Source organism: Diabrotica virgifera, chromosome 1, assembly GCF_917563875.1.
Source record: "Diabrotica virgifera virgifera chromosome 1, PGI_DIABVI_V3a".
Taxonomy (NCBI): domain Eukaryota; kingdom Metazoa; phylum Arthropoda; class Insecta; order Coleoptera; family Chrysomelidae; genus Diabrotica; species Diabrotica virgifera.
Genome location: NC_065443.1, coordinates 299,067,767 through 299,091,241, shown reverse-complemented (window position 1 = coordinate 299,091,241; position 23,475 = coordinate 299,067,767). Strand labels below are relative to the sequence as shown.

Sequence of the window (23,475 nt, the reverse complement as noted above, 5' to 3'; positions counted from 1 at the left end):
TTACTATACCAAAAACGTATAATTGCTTTATTTGAACAAATAACAGATCATCTGGTTTAAAAACATATATTTAAAAATCCAATAGAAATATCACATTCCAAACATTTCGGATTTGATGCCGAGCTGCAAAAAAAAAATAGAAAATAATTAAAAATGGCTAAGAAAGGACATCGCACACATCTTATGGAAAATATAATGTCACTCAAATTCAATAAAATTTATACGAATAGATTCGTTTTAAATTAACGGTCAAATCTTATCATTGCGCCAACTCCATATTTTCAATAATAAGAGCAGAAATTGATATAAATAAATCTGAAATCAAATGGATACGTACATAAGTTAAAGAGAGAAAAAATATTTTATAATACCCAAATTGTCGGTACTCCATAAATCAGCGGATTAGTTTCACTAATCCGCTTAGGCCCAGCGGGGTTTAAGGCTCTTTTGAATAGCACCCAGAGCAATAGTAATTGTAACTGACAGTTTTACTGACTCCAAAAATGTAATTTCGATAAACTTTAATTGCAATTTGCGCCGTAATTAATCATAATTAAGAGTTGGCGCAATGATAAGATTTGACCGTTAATTTAAAACGAATCTAGTCGTATAAATTTTATTGAATTTGAGTGACATTATATTTTCCATAAGATGTGTGCGATGTCCTTTTCCTTAAGTGTATATAATGGCATCACACCCATATATATATACTAACCTGTATATTAGGCTAGCTATGGGCCGCTCTGAGCATCGAGGTGTAACGCCGATATCAAGGACGCCATTGGTCAATATTCATTTTGAGTGGTCTAGCCATCTTTGTCCGTCATATCAGCGGTATCGCTTAGTAAAAAGAGATAGATAGACCACCGATCGACTACTCGCGCCTTACGTTTTTTTGCTCAGTATGCCTTGTCTACGGTTAACATGTCAATGTCTCTGATCGCACCTCGCCAAGCACATATAGGCCTTTTCATCGATTGTGATTTGTTTCGAGCTTCTGTCATGTGTCACATAATATTAATATATCTACGTCATACGTCTTTGTTTTGTATCATTGGTTATATCAATAACGTATGGCGTAGATATATTAATATTATGTGACACATGACAGAAGCTCGAAACAAATGACTGTGAATGAAAAGCCCTATACGCTGCTATTTAAATGCATTGATTTGTTTCTTGTTGTTCATGTTTCACGTTGTTCGTTCTTATGAACAACAAGGATTTAGAAGTGGAAGATCATAATGTAACGATGCAGTTTTTGTAATAAGACAAATAGCGGAGAAATCATTCGAATATAACAAGCCAGCCTTTTCTGTTTCATAGACCTAGAGAAAGCGTTTAATGGAATAAAAATACAATTAAAAGATGTGATACACCTACATATGACAAAAATTTACCACTGGATAAATATCATAAAACTGATAGAAAACATATACAGAGAGAGTCTGTAATTTGGAATAAATTCAACATCTCAAATATTACTAATGATTTTTTTGAAAAATGCTCAGACCCGTCGATTAGTATTTCAAATTGTCCTTATTGTCATACAATAATAATGTATACAGGGTGTCTCAATTTAGAGATATAGTATTTTTACTACAAAAGCGATATTACGTAGGTCAAAATTTTTTACGTAAGAGAACTGTCAAAACATTAGAATGTGTCTTTTCATTATTTATTATTTATAATAAACATGGCAATAATGAAAAGTCACATTCTAATGTTTTGACAGTTCACTTACGTCAAAAATTTTGACCTACGTACTATCGCTTTTGTAGTAAAAATACTATATAACGTCATCGTTGATTTTCTTAAATGGCAACACTGTCATTTTGATAGCTATTTTGATCGGGTGTGTAAAGTTATACATAACTGCAAAATATAAAATTTTTATTCTCTGCCATTTACAAGATAATAAAAAATAAAAAAGTTATGTCTGTAATTTGGAATAAATTCAATAATTCAAATACTAATTGTATTTTTGAAAAATGCTCAGACCCGTCGATTAGTATTTCAAATTGTCATTTTTGACATACAATAATAATGCATACAGGGAGTCCCAATTTAGAGATATGACGTCATCGTTGATTTTCTTAAATGACAACACTGTCATTTTGATAGCTATTTTAATAAGGTGTGTAAAGTTATACATAACTGCAAAATTTCAAGTTTTTATTCCCTACCATTTATAAGATAATACAAAATAACAAAATTATGAAAAACAAGTACATAATCGAATAATAATTGAATTTAATTATTTCAATGAAGCAAATGCTCATAATGTTGCCCATTGACTATTTGACAATCATTAAGGGCAACATTATGAGCATTTGCTTAATTGAAAGAATTCAATTATTATTTGATTACTTGTTTTTCATAACTTTGTTATTTTTTATTATCTTGTAAATGGTAGGGAATAAAAATTTGAAATTTTGCAGTTATGTATAACTTTACACACCCTATCAAAATAGCTATCAAAATGAGAGTGTTGCCATTTAAGAAAATGAATGATGACGTCATATCTCTAAACTGAGACACCCTGTATACATTATTATTGTATGTCAAAAATGACAATTTGAAATAGTAATCGACGGGTCGGAGCATTTTTCAAAAAAACAATTAATATTTGAATTATTGAATTTATTCCAAATTACAGACATTTGTTATTTTTTTTATCTTGTAAATGGTAGAAAATAAAAATTTCATATTTAGGAGTTATGTATAACTTTAAACACCCTATCAAAATAGCTATCAAAATGACAGTGTTGCCATTTAAGAAAATCAATGATGACGTCATATCTCTAAATTAGGACACCCTGTATACATTACTATTGTATGTCAAAGAGGACAATTTGAAATACTAATCGACGGGTCTGAGAATTTTTCAAAAAAACAATCAGTATTTGAGATATTGAATTTATTCCAAATTACAGACTCTCTCTGTATGTAAGAAATAAAATAGAAATTAAAGTCAATGGAATAATAACAGAACCCATAGAAGCAAACACAAAAATCAGGCAAGGAGATTCACTAAGACCTCTACTGTTTAACATAATGTTGGATGCAATAATAAAACAAGTGAAGAAAGAAAAAGGGTACAAAAATGGGCGATAGAGAATAAAAATACTATGTTATGCTGATGACACCGTGTTACTAGCAGAGTTCGAAGGCGACCTACAAAGATTACTGCACGAATTCAACATTAACGCAAAAGAAATGAATATGAAAAGATCAGCCCAAAAAACAAAAAGCTCAGTAATAGCCAAAAGAATAAGATGCAAATTGGAGTTAGACAATCAAATTATACAACAAGTAATGGCTTTCAAGTACCTGGGAATTAATCTACCAGCCGACAACAATATCGAAGAAGAGGTAAAAGACCAAATAATAATTAAAGCCAGTAGAACGGCCGAATGCCTAAACGACAAAATTTAGAAAAATAAATACCTAAAGTGGAAACAAATGCCCGAGTATATAAGTCAGTTATTAGGCTAATAGTTATGACTTACACGGTCTAAACAAGACCAGATACAAGCAAAACACAAAGACATCTAGAGACCAACGGAATGAAGATCTTAAGAAGGATTACTGGAAAAGGACTACAGGACAGGGTAAGAAGTGAGGAAATCAGTCGCATATATGGGGTAGACAATATAAATACCTGGGTAAAGAACAGAAAAGAAGAGTGGAATGAGCACATAAGCAGGATGTCTGAATCAATGATAGTAAGAATATTCAGGGAAAAGTCACCGTTAGGCAGAAGAAGTATAGGACGCCCAAGGAAAATATGGAATGACAATTTAGGGACAGAATAAAAGGCACCGTTGGAGACACAGGCAGTACTGCCTATACAGGGTGTCCAGAAACTCTACCGACAAACGAAGACAGGAGATTCCTTAGATAATTTTAAGACAATTTAACCCAATTCACCTAGTCCGAAAATGCTTCTTCAGGGAGCTAGAGCTCTTTGAAGATGGCGCCATGAAATTAGTTTTTCTTAAATACCTCCAGAAAGCGTCTATTTAGAAAAACGAAAATTGGTATGCTTATTTACTTTTCAGAGATGAATCGATTCCATCCATTGCAAATTTTTAGTACTGGTCATAGGTGTCCGTTTTAGGTAGAGCAACGGGTATTTTATCGCATAACTTTTTTGTCCTTAACTTTTATGCATTTCTGACTCCGGATTATTAAATTGTGAGGTATTCTAGTACTAAAAGGTACTCTTGATTTAAGTCGGTAGGGCACACCGTTTTCTAGAAAAATCGATTTGAAAGTTTTTCGTTCTTGGAATTTGAAAAAAAATTGAAAGAACTTTTCAACAAAAAACGAAGTATTTTACAAACATAAAGTAAGAGTAACCTTTAGTACTCGAATACCTCATAATTTAATAATCTAGTGCCAAAAATGCTCAAAAATTCAAGACAAGAAAGGTATGCTATAAAATAACTGTTGACCTACCCAAAACGGACGTCTATGACCAGTACTAGAAATTCGCATTTAATGAAATCGATTTATCTCTGGAATATAAATAAATGTACCAGTTTTCGTCTTTCTAAACAGTATTTTTTTGAATTTTTTTTTAATTCATAAAGCGAAAAATTTTCAAATCGATTTTTCTAGAAAACGGTATGCCCTACCGATTTAAAACAAGAGTACCTTTTAGTACTAGAATATTTCACAATTTAATAATCCAGTATCATAAATGCATAAAAGTTAAAGATAAAAAAGTTATGCGATAAAATAACCGTTGCCCTACCAAAAACGGACGCCTATGATCGGTACTAGAAATTTGCAATAGATGGATTAGATTTATATCTTGAAGATAAATACGCGTACCGATTTTTGTTTTTCTAAATAAAAGCATTCTGGAGGTATTTAAGAAAAACTAATTACAAGACGCCATCTTCAAAGAGCTCTAGCTCCCTTAGGAAGCATTTTCGGACTAAGTGAATTGGGTTAAATTATCTTAAAATTATCTGAAAAATCTCCTGTATTCGTTTGTCGGTAGAGTTTCTGGACACCCTGTATAAAAGAAAAAGAAGAAGACTTGTTTCTTCAGCGATGTGCGTAGCGATGTGTCTAGCGAGGTGCGATGCTTTTTTTTTCTACACTAAGTGAATTTTAGATTCGCCCTAGTCTACTTTATTTTTTTTTTCGTTTGCCTTGCAAATTTTAAAAGGCATGGATTTAGGTTAGGATTGTCAACAGAATTTTAGTTTAAACGATAAAAGTTTTAGATTTTAGAATCTTAGGCTTCACGTTGTGTATAAAATATAGATTCATAGACATTCTATATAGCAACTCAATGCCGAATATAAAAGAAATCTAGTAAAAACGATTTAAAAAACTTTGATACCTACCGCTTTTCCTTCAATCACTGCACATACCCCCACATTGACAGCTGTCACACATGGATCTGAGACAATAAGTTCTGAAAGAGATAATAAAGAGATAATAAAAATGAATTATGTATCATTTACCATTTTGGCAGAATAAAAAAATATAATATTTATTCTCTCAAAGCTGCTTTACATCAAGGCTATGCGAGTCTCATGCTAACACATGGATCTGAGACAATAAGTTCTGAAAGAGATAATAAAGAGGTAATAAAAATGAATTATGTATCATTTCCCATTTTGGCAGAATAAAAAAATATAATATTTATTCTCTCAAAGCAGCTTTACATTAAGGCTATGTGAGTCTCATACTATGCAAGTCCGTCTTGCATGGCATATCTCTTGCCTAGCCTGACGTTTTTACATCAGAGCTATTTCTGTGCAATTGTTGATATAACGTTCATTGTTGCCAACAAAAGAGAAATATACCAAAACAGTAACTTTAGATATTTCAGTTGGAAATTTCAGTCCAACATTAAATACATTCAAGTACAAATCACAAATTATTATTACAGTGGAACCCCGTTAACTCGGATTAATCGGGAGCGCGGCCGATCCGGGTTGTCGAAAATTCGGGTTAGCCGGAGAAAATGGTAAAAATTATTAAAATATGGTATGCTTACAGATAAACTCCGTTATAATTGGCACACAGACACTTGTAAACCACGTTCGCGTTCCACACATACAAAGCGTCGTCGAGAGTCTCATTTTTAGCTTTCTTATCTTTGCACCGATTGTCCAAACTGTCTTTTGTTATCATTTTGAAACAAAAACAACATTTTAAGTTTTATTGCCATTACAAACACAAAATCTGAATATATTTACGAACGATTACAGAACGGAACGAACAATGCGACTTTACTACACACAATACCGTCTCGCAACGAGAACGAACTTATGTTATTTAATAAGAGTGAAGACTAAGACCATTGTTTGAAAAATAATTTTTTAATAGTTTTTTCTACACAATGCTAAGACAGTTTCAAGTAAATAAAGGATACTACAGATACCTGTTGGTTTCGATAACACATTTTTACTAAGGTATATTATGTATCAAATTACACAAATACGCATTATCTCTCATTGTATAATGTGTTTGACATTGAAAATTGAAACGAATGAACTACATAGGAATTCGCTAAATCGACAAATTTTTACGAAGAAAGTTTATTATGATAATAAAATTAGCCTGAAAAATATAAGATATTATAGTATTCGAACAATATGTTTATAAGGAAAGATAAAAGAAAATATTTTAAGATGTTGAAAAGAAATTGGAAAATCCAGCATAAAGGACATACATTTTTATTGTTGTAATGTTTGTCTGATAAAAATCGGTCCGGGTTAGCCGGACTTCCGGGTTATCGGGGGCCGACTTATCGGGGTTCCACTGTACTTCCAATAAATATTATTTAAATTTACACAATAAGGTTAGCTAAGTTTTATTCTAAACTGTAAATTTTGTTACATTGGCAACATGAAATTTGACAATTTGCATCAAAATAGCATGAAAAATAGAACACGTTTTAATTTTTCGTCTAGCACAGGAATTGCATGATCTGTCTTGCATGGCTCTTGCCTAGCATGAAAATAGCATAATGTAAAACTGTCTTTATATTACCTGGCCTTCCATGGCAAGTTTTCATTATTTTCATCATTTTTTCGAATAATTCTGCGTCGCTTTCTTTGATCCTCTCCATCAGCTTCAATGTTTCTTCAGAGTTCATGGTTCCGTCTTCATTTTGCTGAAAATAATAAGGTATCTATTAAAACTACTGTTGATTTACAATTAAGCTGAATTTTGTAATGATTGCAGCTCGCGCATTCGGCTCGTCAGCGCGCTATCCCACCAGACTTCCCACCTCTACCGAAGAATGTTAGGAAATGGGTTGAATTAGAGACGGTATAGAATAGTATTTTTCGGTAATAGGTTGGAACCGAACCTATTCCAAACATATACCTATTCCTGAAACCTAATGCGAGTTTCTGATTCCGAGGTGAAAAAACGATATATCGATCGCCATAGCTTGCTCCTTGTTCCATAGCTTGTTCCTAGTTGTGCCACTATAGACCAGGGCGCATCTGTAAAAATATTAGTACATTTGGACGTTGAGAGGTGACTCATACTTTTTTGCAGAAATTGCTTGAAAATAACTTATATAATAATACTTGAGTTATCCTCCCACTAAAAAAGGTCCGGAACATTGTTTAAATAATCAAAATGTCAAAAAATGAAAGAAAAATTCGATTTTTTTCTTCGTTTTTTGATTATAACTTTGAAATTATTCATTTCTGAGAAAAGTTGTGCTGACATAAAAGTTGCGCAATTAAATTTCCTACAATATAGAATTCGTTAAAAATTTTAAAAATTGTCACCCTTGTTGCAAAATAGCAATAATTGCGAAAAAACGATAAAAAACAAGTATTCGCATTTTACGGTTTTCAACCATTTATGCTACACTCAGGACCTTCATATTTTACCAAGAAAAACTTTATGATTTTCTGCAAAAAAATATGAGTCAACTCTCAACGCCCATCTCAAAAAAGATGCGCCCTGGGGCCTGGACTACTATTGTTTGCGCTGCATCTAATTTAAACGATCAAACTAGTGAGTACCTATAATTTTGTGTTTTTAATCTAGAGGATGTATTTAATTTGATTTTTAAATATTTATATTTCTTACCATGTTTTTCCTATAATTCGTAAATATATTTAACAACTAGGTACATATTAAAGCAAATTTTTCTTACAAATAATTATGGGTTTTAAATTACCTAAAGTCGAGGTTTATTTAAAATTCGTTTATGCAAATGGAAAATGAAGACACTAAGTTATTACAGAAGACAGAATCGATTAGATTATAGTCATATAAATAAAAACATAATGCGAAAGAGTCAAAATTTTAACAGTTTTAAATGATAACTATACCCTCCAAAAATTAGAAATCTGTTACAGCCGTATAGACCAGAAATTATTTGAACCCATCACATTAAACAGATGAGAGATGTTCGAATCGAAACAGACGCCCCCGATTTGTTTCTCTATGGTACCTATTCCGAGAGATCAGTTCAAGTTTCATTTCAAATCTCTTGCCCGGTCGCGTCGTTCCGGAAAGTGCACTCAACTACGGCCGACGCTGGAATCGAAACCGATGCCGTCAAAGTTTTGTCACTTGTAATACGTGGAATAGTCGATTGAAACAATTCCGACGTACCCGCTCCAGTTCCATCATGCCATCCCTAATCTAAACGAACGTAACCGATGCGTTCCCTGTGGCTTACTACGGTGGCTCTTTCGATGTCTAAATGGCTGTGCTAAAACCTACTCCGAGCCACAGCATAATAAACGCAACAGCAGTGACACACTAGAAGGCGGGAAAAGTTCGCGCACTATTACTGCGCAGATCGTCGGCCATTTTGTGCGTAGTACCAGACAGTGTAGAAAATCGACAGTGTTGCCGATTTGTACATGATTATCAGATTTACTTAACTTTTATGAAATACAAAATATTGACGATGAATGGCGATTGTATTGTTAATCTTTTGCAGAAATTTCAGAAAATATTCAAAAATAATCTCTTACGGGTAATACATCTAGTGCAATAACTGATACTGCACCAATGCAGAAATAAAAAAATCACGTTTTCTTAGATATCGTTGTATGTCGACGTTTAAATGCGATGTGTCAGCAAATATTAAATTAGTGTTAGCAAAAGCGAAGGAGTAAAAGAATGTTACTCCTTTCAAACAGACAAAAAATGTTAAATTATTTTAATCACATAAAGTCTTCATTTTCACAAGATGAGGATGACGAAATATTATTTGAAAGCGTTCCAGATGTAGTTTTATTATATTACAAATAATTTTGTTACACGTATTTTTGAATTAACAAGTTAAATAAAATAACTTTTTCTTAATGTATTTTTATTACCCTTAGAAACTACTAACATCAAAAATTTTAACATAATTTTTAGCAAAATCTGATCATTTTAGCAGTGGCTTAATATAATTTCATATAGTGACATCGGCAACACTGACGAACGAACACATCACATCACACTGAGATGTACTACGCTAAAAATGGCGACTCTGTACTTTTCAACTTCAAAGGCGGCATCGGGGAGTGTCCTTGCTGCAGTTCGAGTTTATTGTAAATTGTGGATTGCGGTCGATGCGGCGCCGTTGGAATCGAAACCGATGCCGTCGACTTTTTGTCACTGGTGCGTGCAATACACGATTGGAACCTATTCCGTGGTACCTGCTCCAGTTCCATCATGCCATCTCTAGCCGGAATTGTATAAAATAGCGATCTGGAGAACTGATCTGGTGATCAACTGGGCTTTAACGTATTTAGTTAAAGCCAAATCGCAGTCTACGGAGAACTGATTTGAAGACTCAACTGGTTCGACCCGGAGAACTGATCTGGCAAGAGTCAATTAGATATTATAGCCACATCATGTAGCGGTTCAGAATTGATAAATCGCTGGAGGCCCTTTTCACTCCGAACCGTGAATTGAACAGTTACTCCCGTGTTCTTCCTTACTTACTACCTGTCCTTTGTCGATTTGTGTGAATGTACTAAGCGCCGTATTTTCACGTCTAGTATAAACTGAACACTGAACTGAACGTCTGTTGTTTTCTTTTCGCGGTTGTAGATAAATGGGTTGTACCGTAATTATATTTTATTCTTATTTGTAGACAGTCAGCTGGAATCTTATATAAACTTGAGGATTAAATATTACTTTAAAATTTATATTTTATTTTGTTGGGTTTCAAAAATATATTTTGATTTAAATTAAAGCTGTGTTTTACTGAGTCTCTTTTGATCAAATTTTAATGTTTTTGTACGATAATACTTACGATTTTGAATGCTTTGTAGACACACGAGATCATGCACTTTCCTTCGTGACTGACTGGAATTGTATGTGCCATGATTTGGGCAACATCCTCTGTTAAAAAAAAAATGTTGCATTAGATATCTAAAAATGCAGAGAATTGCGAGTGTATTTTAATAACAAGCTGTTGAAACACAATAAATACCCGAAATACCTTGGGGTTACTCTAGACAGAACGCTCACATTCAGAGAACACCTGACGAAAACAGCAGCAAAATTGAAAACATGGGGTCCACAGCATCAACTTTAAGATCCTCTGTTCTTGGCCTGATATATCCGGTGGCAGAATACTGTGCACCAGTGTGGCTAAATAGCAGGCACGGCACACCCACCTGGTTGACACCTAACTAAACCATGCTATGCGTATGATAACAGGCACAATTAAGCCCACTCCTACAATTTGACTACCTACCCTTAGTAATATAGCACCACCCAACCTACGTCGCGAACATGCATTGGTTAAAGAATATAACAAAATAATGGACAGTCGCCAGCTTCTAGTTCACAACGACATCCCCGATATTATTGGAAACCGTCTCCGATCCAGGTTACCCCCTCTACAATCTGCTCAAGCGCTGCAGAAATCCAACTTTTACAGAAATACCCGATGGAGAGAAGATTGGGAAAGTAAGACAGATCCGCATTACCATAGTCTACCGGACATCATAAGAAAACCTAGCGAATTTAAACGTCCCCGTAAGATTTGGGCAGCCCTTAATCGAATTAGAACAAGCTGTGGAAGATGCGCCGACTCCCTCTACAGATGGGGTAAACTTCCCTCGCCTTCTTGTGACTGCGGCGCTGCAAGACAGACGATCAGACACATTGTTCAGGACTGCCCACGCAGAGCATACACAGGCGACCCTATAGACTTTGTAATGGCAACCGAAGGGTCAATCGAATATATAAAAAAACTGGACATCTGTTTGTGATGCATTGTATAATGCATAAATTTAAATATATTCTGTGATGTACTTAAGCCATACGCTAAATAAATAAATCTAAAAATGCTTAATTTTTAATATGGCTAAAATAGAGGAGAAAACTAAAGCATTGTGAAGATTATCTACGAGGAAACCTTTGGTTCGATTTCCTTTGGAAAAATCTCACATTTATTTACTTTCCTAATATTTTGACACCGCTATGGCGTTGTGATGTCGGAAATTTTGAATGACGTAAGCGTATTTTTGTATTAAAACAACTATACAATAAACGTCAATAATAAAGAGTTACTCACCACTCGTTGCTTTCGTCTCTTCCATACACTTTTCTCCAAATCTTGTAACTTTTTCCATAAATTCTGCGACTATTTTGGGGTCAATCTGAAAGGCATGATAAATTCTATTGATTAAATAGTACTTATGGGTTAAAGTGTGGTCTGTTTCTTTTGTAGTCAAAGAAATGTCAATTCAAACAAATTAAGGCAATATTTAAGTCGTCAGAGACGAGAATATCGGCGAATCTCTAAATATGACACGAACAAGCTGAATTTTGCAATCTTAGGACGTCAAAAAAGATGCAAACAAGTTTGCGGCTCGGCGGCTTCTACCCTTTGACTTCCCCCTAAAACCACCCTCGTAAGGGAGACAAAACAAAAAAACAATAAATGTAGCTGAGATAATTTTGAATAACAAAGTGTGAGCAAAGTGCTACTTTTCCTCCCGAGGATGAAGTTTATCATTCGAGGGAGGAAAAGGCACTTTACTCCCATGTTATATATATGATTTTTCTACCTTCCTCAAATATCAAGTAATTTTTTCATTTTTAAATAATTTCTTTATGTAACTAACTGACAAAATTTATTAGAGCACTAAAACTAACAAGTAGGTACATTATAACTGTCAGCTGTCAAATATAAGTCAAATTATTAATGTAAACATTGTTCAATCAAAATAACAATTTACTGTTTTTACCATTCTGCAAAATACAGGGTGCTCTATAAATAAACCTTAAAATGTATAGATACTTACGTAATAGATAATAGAATATAAGTTATTTCATCAATGACATACCATGCCGTCACTTTTACTTTTCCTCCCCAGGGAGGAAAAGTACTTTCCCTCCCTAGGGATAAAAAGTACGACTTTGCTCCCTACAATCAGGTCAGGAAAAGTATAGGTACTTTAGGTAGAGGTAGGTGGAAAAAATATGTATTAGCACTTTTCATGTAGAACGAACCGATTATCAACTCGACGGTAAAAATTCGATATCTTTTGATCAGATTATCCTGTTGACAAAAATCAAAATGCGTTTTAAAGGTGAAGGGTGTATCTGTAGTATGGAAGTATGACACACGTTTGAAATATACCTAAAACACTTTGAATTTAATCCTTCATATAACTAAAAACGATCTAAAACGTTTAAAACTGCTCCTTTTCTAAATATTTCTAAAACTATGCGGTTTAGTATGAACAACCTTCTATACAAAAATGTTCTAAATTAAATTTGAAATAAAAAAGGTACTATGCATAATCCTTCTAAAATGAACTGTTCCAAAGTTACGGTGGTAGTATAGTATAATTGGTGCAAAAAAAGGCCTAACCCAAACATCCAAAGTAAAAGTTTTCCTCCAACAGGGAGATGGGGGAGAAGTCAGTAAATTAGTAGTTTTTTACGTTTTTCGTCAATATTTCTAAAACTAGGCTTTAGCGTAAACAATGTTCTATACAAAAATGTTCCACATAAAATTTAAAACAAAAAAGTCCTATCCATAATTATTATAAAATCAACGGTTCCGGAGTTACGGAGGGTGAAAACTGGAGGTTTTCGATACTTTTTATATTTTTTGGGCAATTGATGATGATTTTGGGTGGTGAGGATGACGTTTCTTCAAGGGCTTATCACTAACATACCATCGGCCAGTGAAATAGCAAATTTTATTTACGAAACACAATCCTGTTAAAGAAAATTTCTTTCATCAGTAATAATGTTATAAATTGCCCAAAAAATAAAAAAGTATCGAAAACCTCCACTTTTCACCCTCCGTAACTCTGGAACCGTTGATTTTATAACAATTATGTATAGGACATTTTGTTTTAAACATGTAGAATATTTTGGTATAGAACATTGTTTACGCTAAAGCATAGTTTTAGAAATATTGACGAAAAACGTAAAAAAACTACTAATTTACCGACTTATCCCCCATTCCCCCCCAAACCGGACGCTCAAAATGGTGTAACCTTTTACTGAACAATATGTGGACCATACAGAACAATTTGGTGTTGGAGGAAAACTTTTACTTTGGATGTTTGGGTTAGGACTTTTTTTGAACCAATTATACTATACTACCTCCGTAACTTTGGAACCGTTCATTTTAGAAGGATTATGCAAAGGGCTTTTTTTATTTCAAATTTAATGTAGAACATTTTTGTACAGAAGGTTGTTTATGCTAAACCGCATAGTTTTAGAAATATTGACGAAAAACGTAAAAAACTACGAATTTACCGATTTCTCCCCCCTCTCCCCCCCAAACCCGACGCTCAAAATGGTGTGGCTTTTTTCTGAACATTATGTGGACCATATAGAACAATTTGGTGTTGGAGGATAACTTTCACTTTGGATTTTTGGGTTTTGGTCTAGTTATACCATACTATTAAAGCAAAATGCAGCAATTTCATACAAAAGCTGCATTGTTCATCTTTAGGACGCATGTTGATTTTTGTCGATGAAATTATTTCTACGGCATACAGATTCTTGGTAAATCAACGTTTTTCGTTTCCCCCTCTCATCTAATAGGTCTGGATCCCGCGTATGAAAAAAAAGTTGATTAATAGCAAGCTGAAAATATGTTAATAGCTTAAGGGTGTCTAGTCGGATAAACTTTGATATATGGGAACACTGAAACAGGGGCAGTTTTAATTGTGGAACAGGTTAAACATTTGGAACGGTCACACCACGAAAACGGTACATTTATTTTGTCCGACAGAACAGACTTAAACTCTCCGAACAGAGATTAAACTCACATGCAAAAATCAGACTGCTATTTATCACCTGTCATAATTCCTGTCATTTGACATATTCTACATGTTCCACTCATTAAAACGCCCATTTGGTGATAAATAGCAGTCTGATTTTTGCATGAGAGTTTAATCTCTGTTCGAAGAGTTTAAGTCTGTTGTGTCGGACAAAATAAATGTGCCGTTTTCGTGCTGTGACCGTACCAAATTTTTTACCTGTTCCACAATTAAAACTGCCCCTGTTACAGTATTTATATATATCAAAGTTTATCCGACTAGACACCCTTAAGCTATTAACAAATTTTCAGCTTGCTATTAATCAACTTTTTTTTGATACGCGGGATCCAGACCTATAAGGGGATATTTTAATGGGAAATCACGGGGGAATGAGTGGCAAACTTTTTGGCATCTTTTTGAGATCTCAAAATTGACATTCTTAGCTAAATTCAGCTTGTTCGTCTCGTTTTTAGAGATCAAATCTCTGGCGATTGGGCTATATTGGGAAGAAAAGAAATTTTTTGTTAAGTTATCGATAAATGTTAAAAAGTAAATTAAATAAAATAGTCGCCAGGAACAGATCTACCATATAACCCTTCCCAACCAAGTTATACAGAACAAATACAGACTCTCTAGAAGAAAGAACATCATACGCACGTACGCACGTAAGAAGTTATACTTCTATTATATGATTTCTTAAAAATAAATATACTTTAAACAGTTTGTTTTAATTTTTTTTAAACACCAAACTAATTTTGTGCTTACTGCTTTCAAAAAAATAAAAAAGTATAGGATTGCACTGGATTCGAACTCAAGACCTCTCGATCTCTGGCCGAATGCTATACTAAATACGCTACGACGACTGTGACTGTGTCGGTGCGGACGTACTTAATGACAATTCACGGTAACAAACAGACAAGGTGAATAAATATACAATAAAATGTTTTAATAATACTCATCTTACTCCTGAGGAAGACAAATCCAAAGACACAAAAATTATAATAAATATATTTACTAAAAACACTAATATATTCTTTTCACACCTTTTCTTGCACTGATATATTTATACATAACTAGAAAGATTTAGCAACTAAACGCCATACTGTCTGTGTGCGCATGCGCGCAGTATTATGAAATTTTACTCTCAATCGCGCCTAAAGAAGTATAACTTCAAAAACTGAAGAAAATTAAAAGTAATGGAAGTAAAGTCAGCTGGAGTTATAATAGAAAAATGCTAACTAACGGAGAAAATTCTGCAATAAATACTCTCCACACTTTTCTCAATCACATATGTTCAGAGCAAAATGCTCTGCTTCTTCTTCGTCTTCTTTCTCAGTTTTTCCCTTTTCAAGGGCCGCTGTTCCTTACTCTCTTCGCCAGTAATTTCTGTCCATTGTGTATTCTCCACCTAAACTTTTCGCTCTGAAATCTTCTGCCACATAATCCTTCCATCTTCTCCTCCTTGGTTTTTCATAAATTTCTAACAGCTATATCCTTTGTCCTACGTAGATTTCATTTCTAGATCTAACGTGACCCAGCCATTGCAGTCTTTGTTCTTGAATCTTTTTTAACACTGTAGTCTCTCCTGCTGTTTCCCCAATTAAGTTGTTTCTGATCCTGACCCTTCTAGTGTTATGTACCCAGCATCCACCGTAAGCAAAATGTCTTGAATAAGTAGAACTTCTTCTTCTTTTCTTCAGCCTGTTTGCATCCACTCCTGGACAAAGGCCTCCCCATGAGTTTTCCATTTATCTGTTTTGTGCTATTTGGTGCCAGTTTCTCCCCATTTTTGCTTTGATGTCGTCTAGCCATCGTTTTTGTGGTCTTCATCTACTACGACTGGGCTCGTATGCTCTCCAATGTACAATGTTTCTCGCTTACCTTTCGATGTTTTGTCGTACCACGTGTCCTATCCAGTTCCATTTCATTTGCACAATTCTTCCAGTTACCTACATCTTCCACCTTCGTCCTGCTTCGCACGTCCTCATTTCGTATATGTTCCCTCAGAGATACTCCTAACATAGCTCGTTCGATCACCCTCTGTGTCGTTTTTCTGTTGGCTGATACCTCCTGTAGGTGTCGTCCCCATTCCATAGGTCGTAACTGGTAGAATACAACTGTTGAATACCCTTTTCTTTAGATTTATTGGTATATTTTTGTTTTTGGTATATTTGTGGACAACACTTGAACCACCTAAGGTACGCCGATGACATCGTATTGATAACCGATAAAAAGGAAGAATTGTTTGAAATGATGAAAGAACTGGACATAGAAGCCGGAAAGATAGGCCTTAATATGAATTACAGCAAGACCAAAAACATAACAAATACAGATGAGGACATCACAGTGAGGATTGGACAAGATGAAATAGAACAAGTTCACGATTATATATATCTGGGTCAAATTATAAAACTTAACAAGGAAAACCAGACAGCAGAGATCAAAAGACGAGTTAGACTGGCATGGGCGGCATTTGGAAAACTAAGCTACATCCTTAAAAGCAAAAGATATCCACATCTTAAGACCAAGGTATACAATCAATGCGTACTCCCTGTTCTCACTTACGGTTCCCAAACGTGGACGTTTACAAAAGAAAACATGGACAAGATCATAAAAACGCAAAGAGCAATGGAAAGGCAAATGTTGCACATAAGACTATTGGATAAAAAGAGAAACGAGTGAATAAGAGAGAAGACCAAAGTTAAAGATGTTAGACAAGAAGTTGCAAAGTTGAAATGGAGATTTGCCGGACACACACTATAAGACAAAAAAAAAGACCGTTGGAACAAAATTCTCATAAATTGGAGACCGTGGGAATATAAACGAAGCAGAGGAAGGCCACAAATGAGATGGGCAGATTATGTCAAGAAGCACGTGGGCTGTAGGTGGATAACTGTAGCGACAGACAGAGAAGAATGGAAAATGATCGGGGAGGCCTATGTCCAAAGATGGACCGAAGAATGCTAATTAGATAGATAGAACACATCAATGAGTCTTCCTACTGTTGCCCAAGTCATTCGGATTCTTCTAGTTATTTCTGCCGTTTCATTCTGTTTGCTAGTTTGATCGTGGGTCACACGATCAAACTAAAACTACAGAATCGATTAACAAAAAATTCGTTCGATACCAATCTAACAAATCATCTTCAGAAAGGAATTTAGAATGAGTGACCTCTTCAGTGCCGGATTAAGAGGGGGGCTATGGGACTATTAGCCCCCGGCGGTAAATTTTGAGAGGCGGTACGTCGCGTCGCTCCCATCACGTTTTAATTCTATACGTGGATATTTCAAATTTATGGGGTTGCAGCAGAATGTACTATGGAAAGTACTTCTTTTTTTTAGTTGCTGAAGAATTTTTTTTTCTCAGCTTCAACTTACAGATGGAAACGACTCACTGATCTATTGAAAAATTGTGGCCATATAATATTTGTTCCAAAAAGAGTTAAAGTGACTCGATGGTGAGGACGATTTAATGCATTAAAAGCTCTTAATTTATGCTATCAAGATATAAAGCAAGCACTTTTAGAGTTATCCTCTAACGATTAGTCTATCCTCAAGCAAACAATGTACACGAAAATATAGCTACGTTAGAATTTGGTGTTTATATTGCCTTTTGGTTCGAAGTACTGGAAAAAACTGACCTAGCGAGTAAATCTTTGCAAAGCGCAAATATGGACTTACATACCTACATGTTCGTATTTGCTTATACAACATAGCTCATTACAACATTTTGACGAGTTTCTTCGTGATAAATGTAATTTATTTGAACAAAAGGGGCAGCTCTTATCACAACAAACGGAATACAGCAAAGAAATTAGAAGTCGCAAAAGAAAATTACAGTTTGACGAAGCAGATACAGAAGAGATCCTTACACCGCAAAATAAGATTAGAATCCAAGTGCTGTATAAAACAATTGATTATTTGGCAAATAATCTGAAATCTAGAGGAAAAGCTTATGAAGACCTTGCCATCACTTTCTCATTTTTATTTTCTCTACCTCTTTCAGAGGATAACGTGATTTCAGACAAATCGTCGGTATTAGTGAATATTTATTCGAATGACTTGGATACATCTCTAGCAAGTGAGTGTATTCAATTAAAACATTTTATAATGTCACTACTAGGCCAAGTTGAGTATAAAAATCCAACAACTCACAGTGCTACTTTTGTGATCGAGCTTTTGCACAAAAATAATATAATTGCAACCTCCCCAAACGTAGAGATAAAGAATCTTCTTATCGTTGATGGTTATTACTAACGCAACTGGTGACAGATCATTTTCCACTTTAAAACGGGTCCAAAATTATTTGAGAAATACGATGACGGAAGAAACATTAAATTCGTTCGCTGTTAATGATCTGCTTACAAAATTAGATTTTAATAAAATCATCGATCTGTTGGTAAGTAGGAAGTCCAGGAAAATTTGTTTGTAAATAATTATGTTAATTTACTTTACCTATAAGTTGTGAGTTTGTGTCTTTGTGGCCTTTTTGTATATTTGTAAAAAATTACCTAATAATATTAAAATAGTTTTAATGGATTGTTAATATAAGACGCATCTATACCTACTGGAGAGTGGCGGTATAGTATGACTGTATGACTTAGCCCCCGGCGGTCCATGAACTAAATCCGGCACTGGACCTCTTACTCATCGGCCAAGCGAGGCAGTAAGATTTGTTTATTTTATTTTTGCATATTTCAAGTTTACAGAATGGAACGACCACATAAGCCGAATGACAACTAACAAATAGGGTAGTAAGGAAGGCGAGAGACGGTTCCCCAATAGGAAGACGATCAGGTTGAAGACCAAGAAAACGATGGAATGACAACTTACTGGAGGCACATTGAAAAACAGACAGAGTAATGCCCAGAGCCGGATTTAAGGCAGTGGGGGCCCCTGGGCAGAATTAATGTAGGGCCCTACTTCCTACCATTAAAAAAATTGTTGTTATAACTATGGTATAGAGCCAACTACAGGGTTTTTCTTTTTAGAAATTAAAAAGAAATGTTGGTCTACCTTTATAAATATATTTGTAAATAATAAGAAATACAAGAGCTGTATCTTGTTACAGTAAAATATTAAAAATAAACATAGTAAGATGTGGGTTAAAATCCGGTTACTTTTCGAGATTTTTTAATTGAAAATTCCTTGATTATGTCGGACATGTCTAGTTGCTTTAAGACATTAAAGCTCATACTCATTATAGAGAGATGATTAAAACGCTCTTAGCCCATCATAGATTGAAATCGATTTTTAATTTACTTAAATTTTGAGGTTGTTCTGAAGCTATTTTCTTGTGGCATTATTATTTTGTATTATTATTATTATTATTTTTTGAGTATTATTTTGTATTTTGACAACGACACCCGACTTGGGCGTCGAAACGTTAATAAAATCATTTTTAGGTAAAATTGTGGCTTATTTCCCATTTGAATATACTTGATTAAATTTTGAGAATGAACTCTCCCCATTGCAAATAGTTAGCAAATAGTTAGCATCAGAACTAAATAGACACGAAGTGTCACCACAACGTTTGGTAACGCATCATTAACATTATTTTCTTTTAGCAATCAGTACAATTTTAAAGTTCTTTACTTATATTTGAGGCCATAAGAGTCAGAGTGGCCTAACTGATTTTAACATTACTTTACATATTCAAAGAACATGATCAGAAGCTATCAATGTCCGATTGTTTTAGTAATTGTATGTTGACCAAAAACGATTCTTGGTCAACATAAAACTACTAAAACAATCGGACATTGTTAGCCCCTGATCATTTTCTTTGATTATTTAAAGTAATGTTAAAATCAGTTAAGCCACTCTGGCTCTCATGGCCTAATTTGATGAGCCGATTCCCTCTTTAAATGAATTGAAAAAATCTACCAGCTTGACACCTAGGTTTTCATATATAATAATTGCTATAAATGTCGGTAAGGTTCAGTGAGTGAGCGTCGATTTCATTGGGAGTTAAATTTTCCAAATAATGTAAAAATCCAAAATTGGAATGAATGGATTCATATGCAGAAAGCCTCTGACATAAAGAGGAAATGAAGTGATCTATAATAGCGATAAAATTTTTGAGTAATAAATTTCTCTGAAGGTGTCGTTTCAGTCTCTGAAATATTCCTTAAAAGAATATAAATTCTTTAAGTGATCTAAGTGCCGCCACTCCTGAATTCGGGTCAATATTTGGATGTTGAAGAATACCACTTGTGCTGTTTGTCCTCTCTAAGATTTAATTCCAAAATATTACAAATATTTCTGTTTCCAGTAAACATATTCGATTATACAAACCAATTGCATCGCTACGAGTTTCAAATTTTTGCTCATCGTCTTCTGAAATGTTGGATAATGCTCCTTTCATCTGATTATAACTAGTGCTTTTGCGGCGTCACTTCTAGATGACCATATTAGTATTTACTCTTTTAGGAACTCAGCTTTTAAACATTCGAAACAAGTTGTATCTATATGCAGATGAAGTGAAAAATACATATAAGTAGTTCATAATATATAGTCCTTCCAAAAAATCAAAGAATGCTATGGCAGCAGGACACCACTCAGCTGCAGCTTTTGCAACTAAATTTAGAGAGTGAGCGGCACACAGAATCCACAACGCCAATATATTATGTTATCCAAATTTAGCCTGAACACCATTGTATTTTCCACTCATACTCATAAAATCGACGCATTGTCGTAAGACTGCTCCCTGCAGTTTTTCAAATAGATAAATAGCATCTTTTTGCAAGAATCTCATTAGAGAATTAAATATATATTCTGTTTTATGGCCGTGATTTGGAAAAGATATGAGAATCATTTCAACAGGAGTGAAACCTTCCATGTAACGAAATATCACAGTTAATTGATTGACAAAAATTACTCTGTGTGAATAATGTGCTGATTTTTTTAAGTTTGGGGCTTTGTGGGGGCCCACGGAATGTTGGGGCCCCGGGCAGCTGCCCAGCCTGCCCCCCTTAAATCCGGCCCTGGTAATGCCTACACAAAAAGAAGAAGAAGAAGAAGTTAACAGAAGTAACTAGAACGGTACATACTTTTGAAAATTTGAATAAAAATAATTTTTAAGCAAAAAGTAACTAAAAATCAACTTACTGCTTGTGCTGAGACGAAGAATATCGCAACAATCACGAGATACTTCATGGTTACTTGAGCTGTTTAACTTTTGTCAACACAATTTGTTATGACAATATTAACTCTTCTCCGACAATATTTATATGAATCCTTACAACCTTTAGTTCACCCATTATCTAATAGTTCTAAATTATAAATCTTTTGCTTCCTTAATTACTATCATCCGTCTAATGTTCATTGCGTTTTAATTTTATGTTTTCTGGTGACTGGATATTTTTTCATTTAAATTAATATTTTAATTGCTACCCTGCGATAGCCATTTATTATAGTTTTGACTGTAGAATTAAAACTTCATTTGCAATAATCATTCAATATGTTTGCCATTTGCGATGAAACTCATAAAACTTACGAAAATGACAATGGAAGGATCGGCGGCAGCAATAATAACAGATGACGGCATCCTCAAAAAGATATGAATAGCAACTGGAGTCGGCGCACATGGATTCGCTCCCAACCCCTATAAAACCACTTTTATTGTACACGAGTTGGCTCCGAAACTCATACCCGAAAGTTAAGTTATGACCGAAGGGTTAGGTCTTCCTACCTGAACCCGGGAGCGAATCCATGTGCAGCCACTGGAGTACGACATGGCCAGTGCCGCGCCAGCACGTGTTAGCGCCTGTGTGCAAAACATTTAGTGGCTCCCAAAAATAGGCATTTTTTAAAAAATCGTCCCGTTAAATTAAATAATGTGAAAATGAACAATTATTTATTGTAACCAAACAAAAATACCTAAAAACTCTCATATATGCAACAGGAAAATAAATCTGTGGCATAACAACATAAATAACTAAAGATACAGATAGAGATAAAGGCAGTTTTTGTTTTTATTTGATTCAGAGTTGGATCACCATATCCATATAGCCTATTTCAGCATCCCATGCATCTTCAGTGATGCTATGTAGTCACAACTCTGGACTCTGAAAGAAATATCAACAATCCTGCCTATTTAAGGGAAACCATCGCGATGCAATGATCACACCTTTTGAGACGCAATCCAGCGACATCTCTTGCAATGCGAGGAAAACAACGAAAAGCCCTAGATACAAAGTTTACTACTTTTTAAACAATTAGAATAATTGAAATAAAAATATAATAAACAAAATTTTAAATCTAAGACTTTTCGTTAGGGATAGTCAAAAGCTCGAGCTTAACTTGGCTTGGCTCAAGCTCAGCTCGTTAGCCGACCTCAAAAGTCCTTCTGTTTCTTGTGAGCCGAGCTTCGAGCCGAATCAATTTTTTTTCGAGCGAGCCGAGCTGAATTTTTAACGAGCCGAGCTTTATTAACGAGTTTATCAATGTTTTAGCTTCAATACTTTTTCTAATTCATTTATTTCTGCTACAACTGATACTTTTGTTTGAGAATAAGTAATTCAGACTACAAATATGTATTTTCAATATAATATTGTGTGGCCATAAAGTCTGGAATAAATTGGATATTTCCTAAACTAAAAGCCTTACCTCTGCTCGGCTCGGCTCGAAGGTTCGGCTTGGCTCGAACTATTCTAAATAGGTGCTCCGCATTCTTTATTCTTGTCCACTCCCTGATATTCTTCAACCAAAAGGCCTGTTTTCTACCAATTCCTCTGCGTCCTTCGATTTTGTCCATCATAATAAGTTGAAGAATATTATATCGATCTCCCCTTACTACGTGTCCAAAATAGGCCATCTTTCTACATTTAATGTTATCAAGCAGCTCGCGAGCAGCATTTGCTCTCTTATTTAAGGACTGCCACATATTTGTCAGCATAGCCGTCCATGGCATTTTTAGTGTACGTCTGTGCAGCTACATTTCAAATGCTTGACCAAAGACCTTAATGGTGGATATTTTTAATGTCCATGCTTCGATACCGTATAAGAGGATTGACCAAATGTAGCATTTAATCATGCGCTTTTGAAGTTGACGTTGCAAGGTATCATTACAGAAGAATGGCCTCATTTTTAAAAATGTCGTGCGGGCTATCTCGATTCTACATTTTATCTCTTTATCTGGATCTAGTTGTTCAGTAATATGACAAACAAGATATTAAAAACTGCGTACTCTTTCAATTATGTGACCATCAACATATAACCGTGAATCT

The 23,475-nt window shown here is 34.6% G+C and overlaps 1 protein-coding gene across 2 annotated transcripts; it reads right to left on the bottom strand.

Annotated features, from left to right (window-relative positions):
- Positions 1–21,479, bottom strand: LOC114329397 (general odorant-binding protein 19d-like). 2 transcript variants are annotated; one of them, XM_028278485.2, is made up of 6 exons: positions 21,356–21,479; positions 11,534–11,618; positions 10,262–10,350; positions 7,024–7,147; positions 5,367–5,437; positions 1–123 (listed from the first exon to the last, which is right to left on the bottom strand). In XM_028278485.2, the coding sequence occupies exons 1-6, from the start codon at positions 21,401–21,403 to the stop codon at positions 91–93; spliced, it is 450 nt and encodes a 149-aa protein (XP_028134286.1). In that variant the 5' UTR covers positions 21,404–21,479; the 3' UTR covers positions 1–90. The 2 variants fall into 2 exon arrangements, with proteins under 2 accessions (XP_028134286.1, XP_028134287.1); XM_028278486.2 differs by lacking the exons at positions 1–123; positions 5,367–5,437 and adding an exon at positions 5,523–5,589.
- Positions 21,480–23,475: the final 1,996 nt, after the last annotated feature.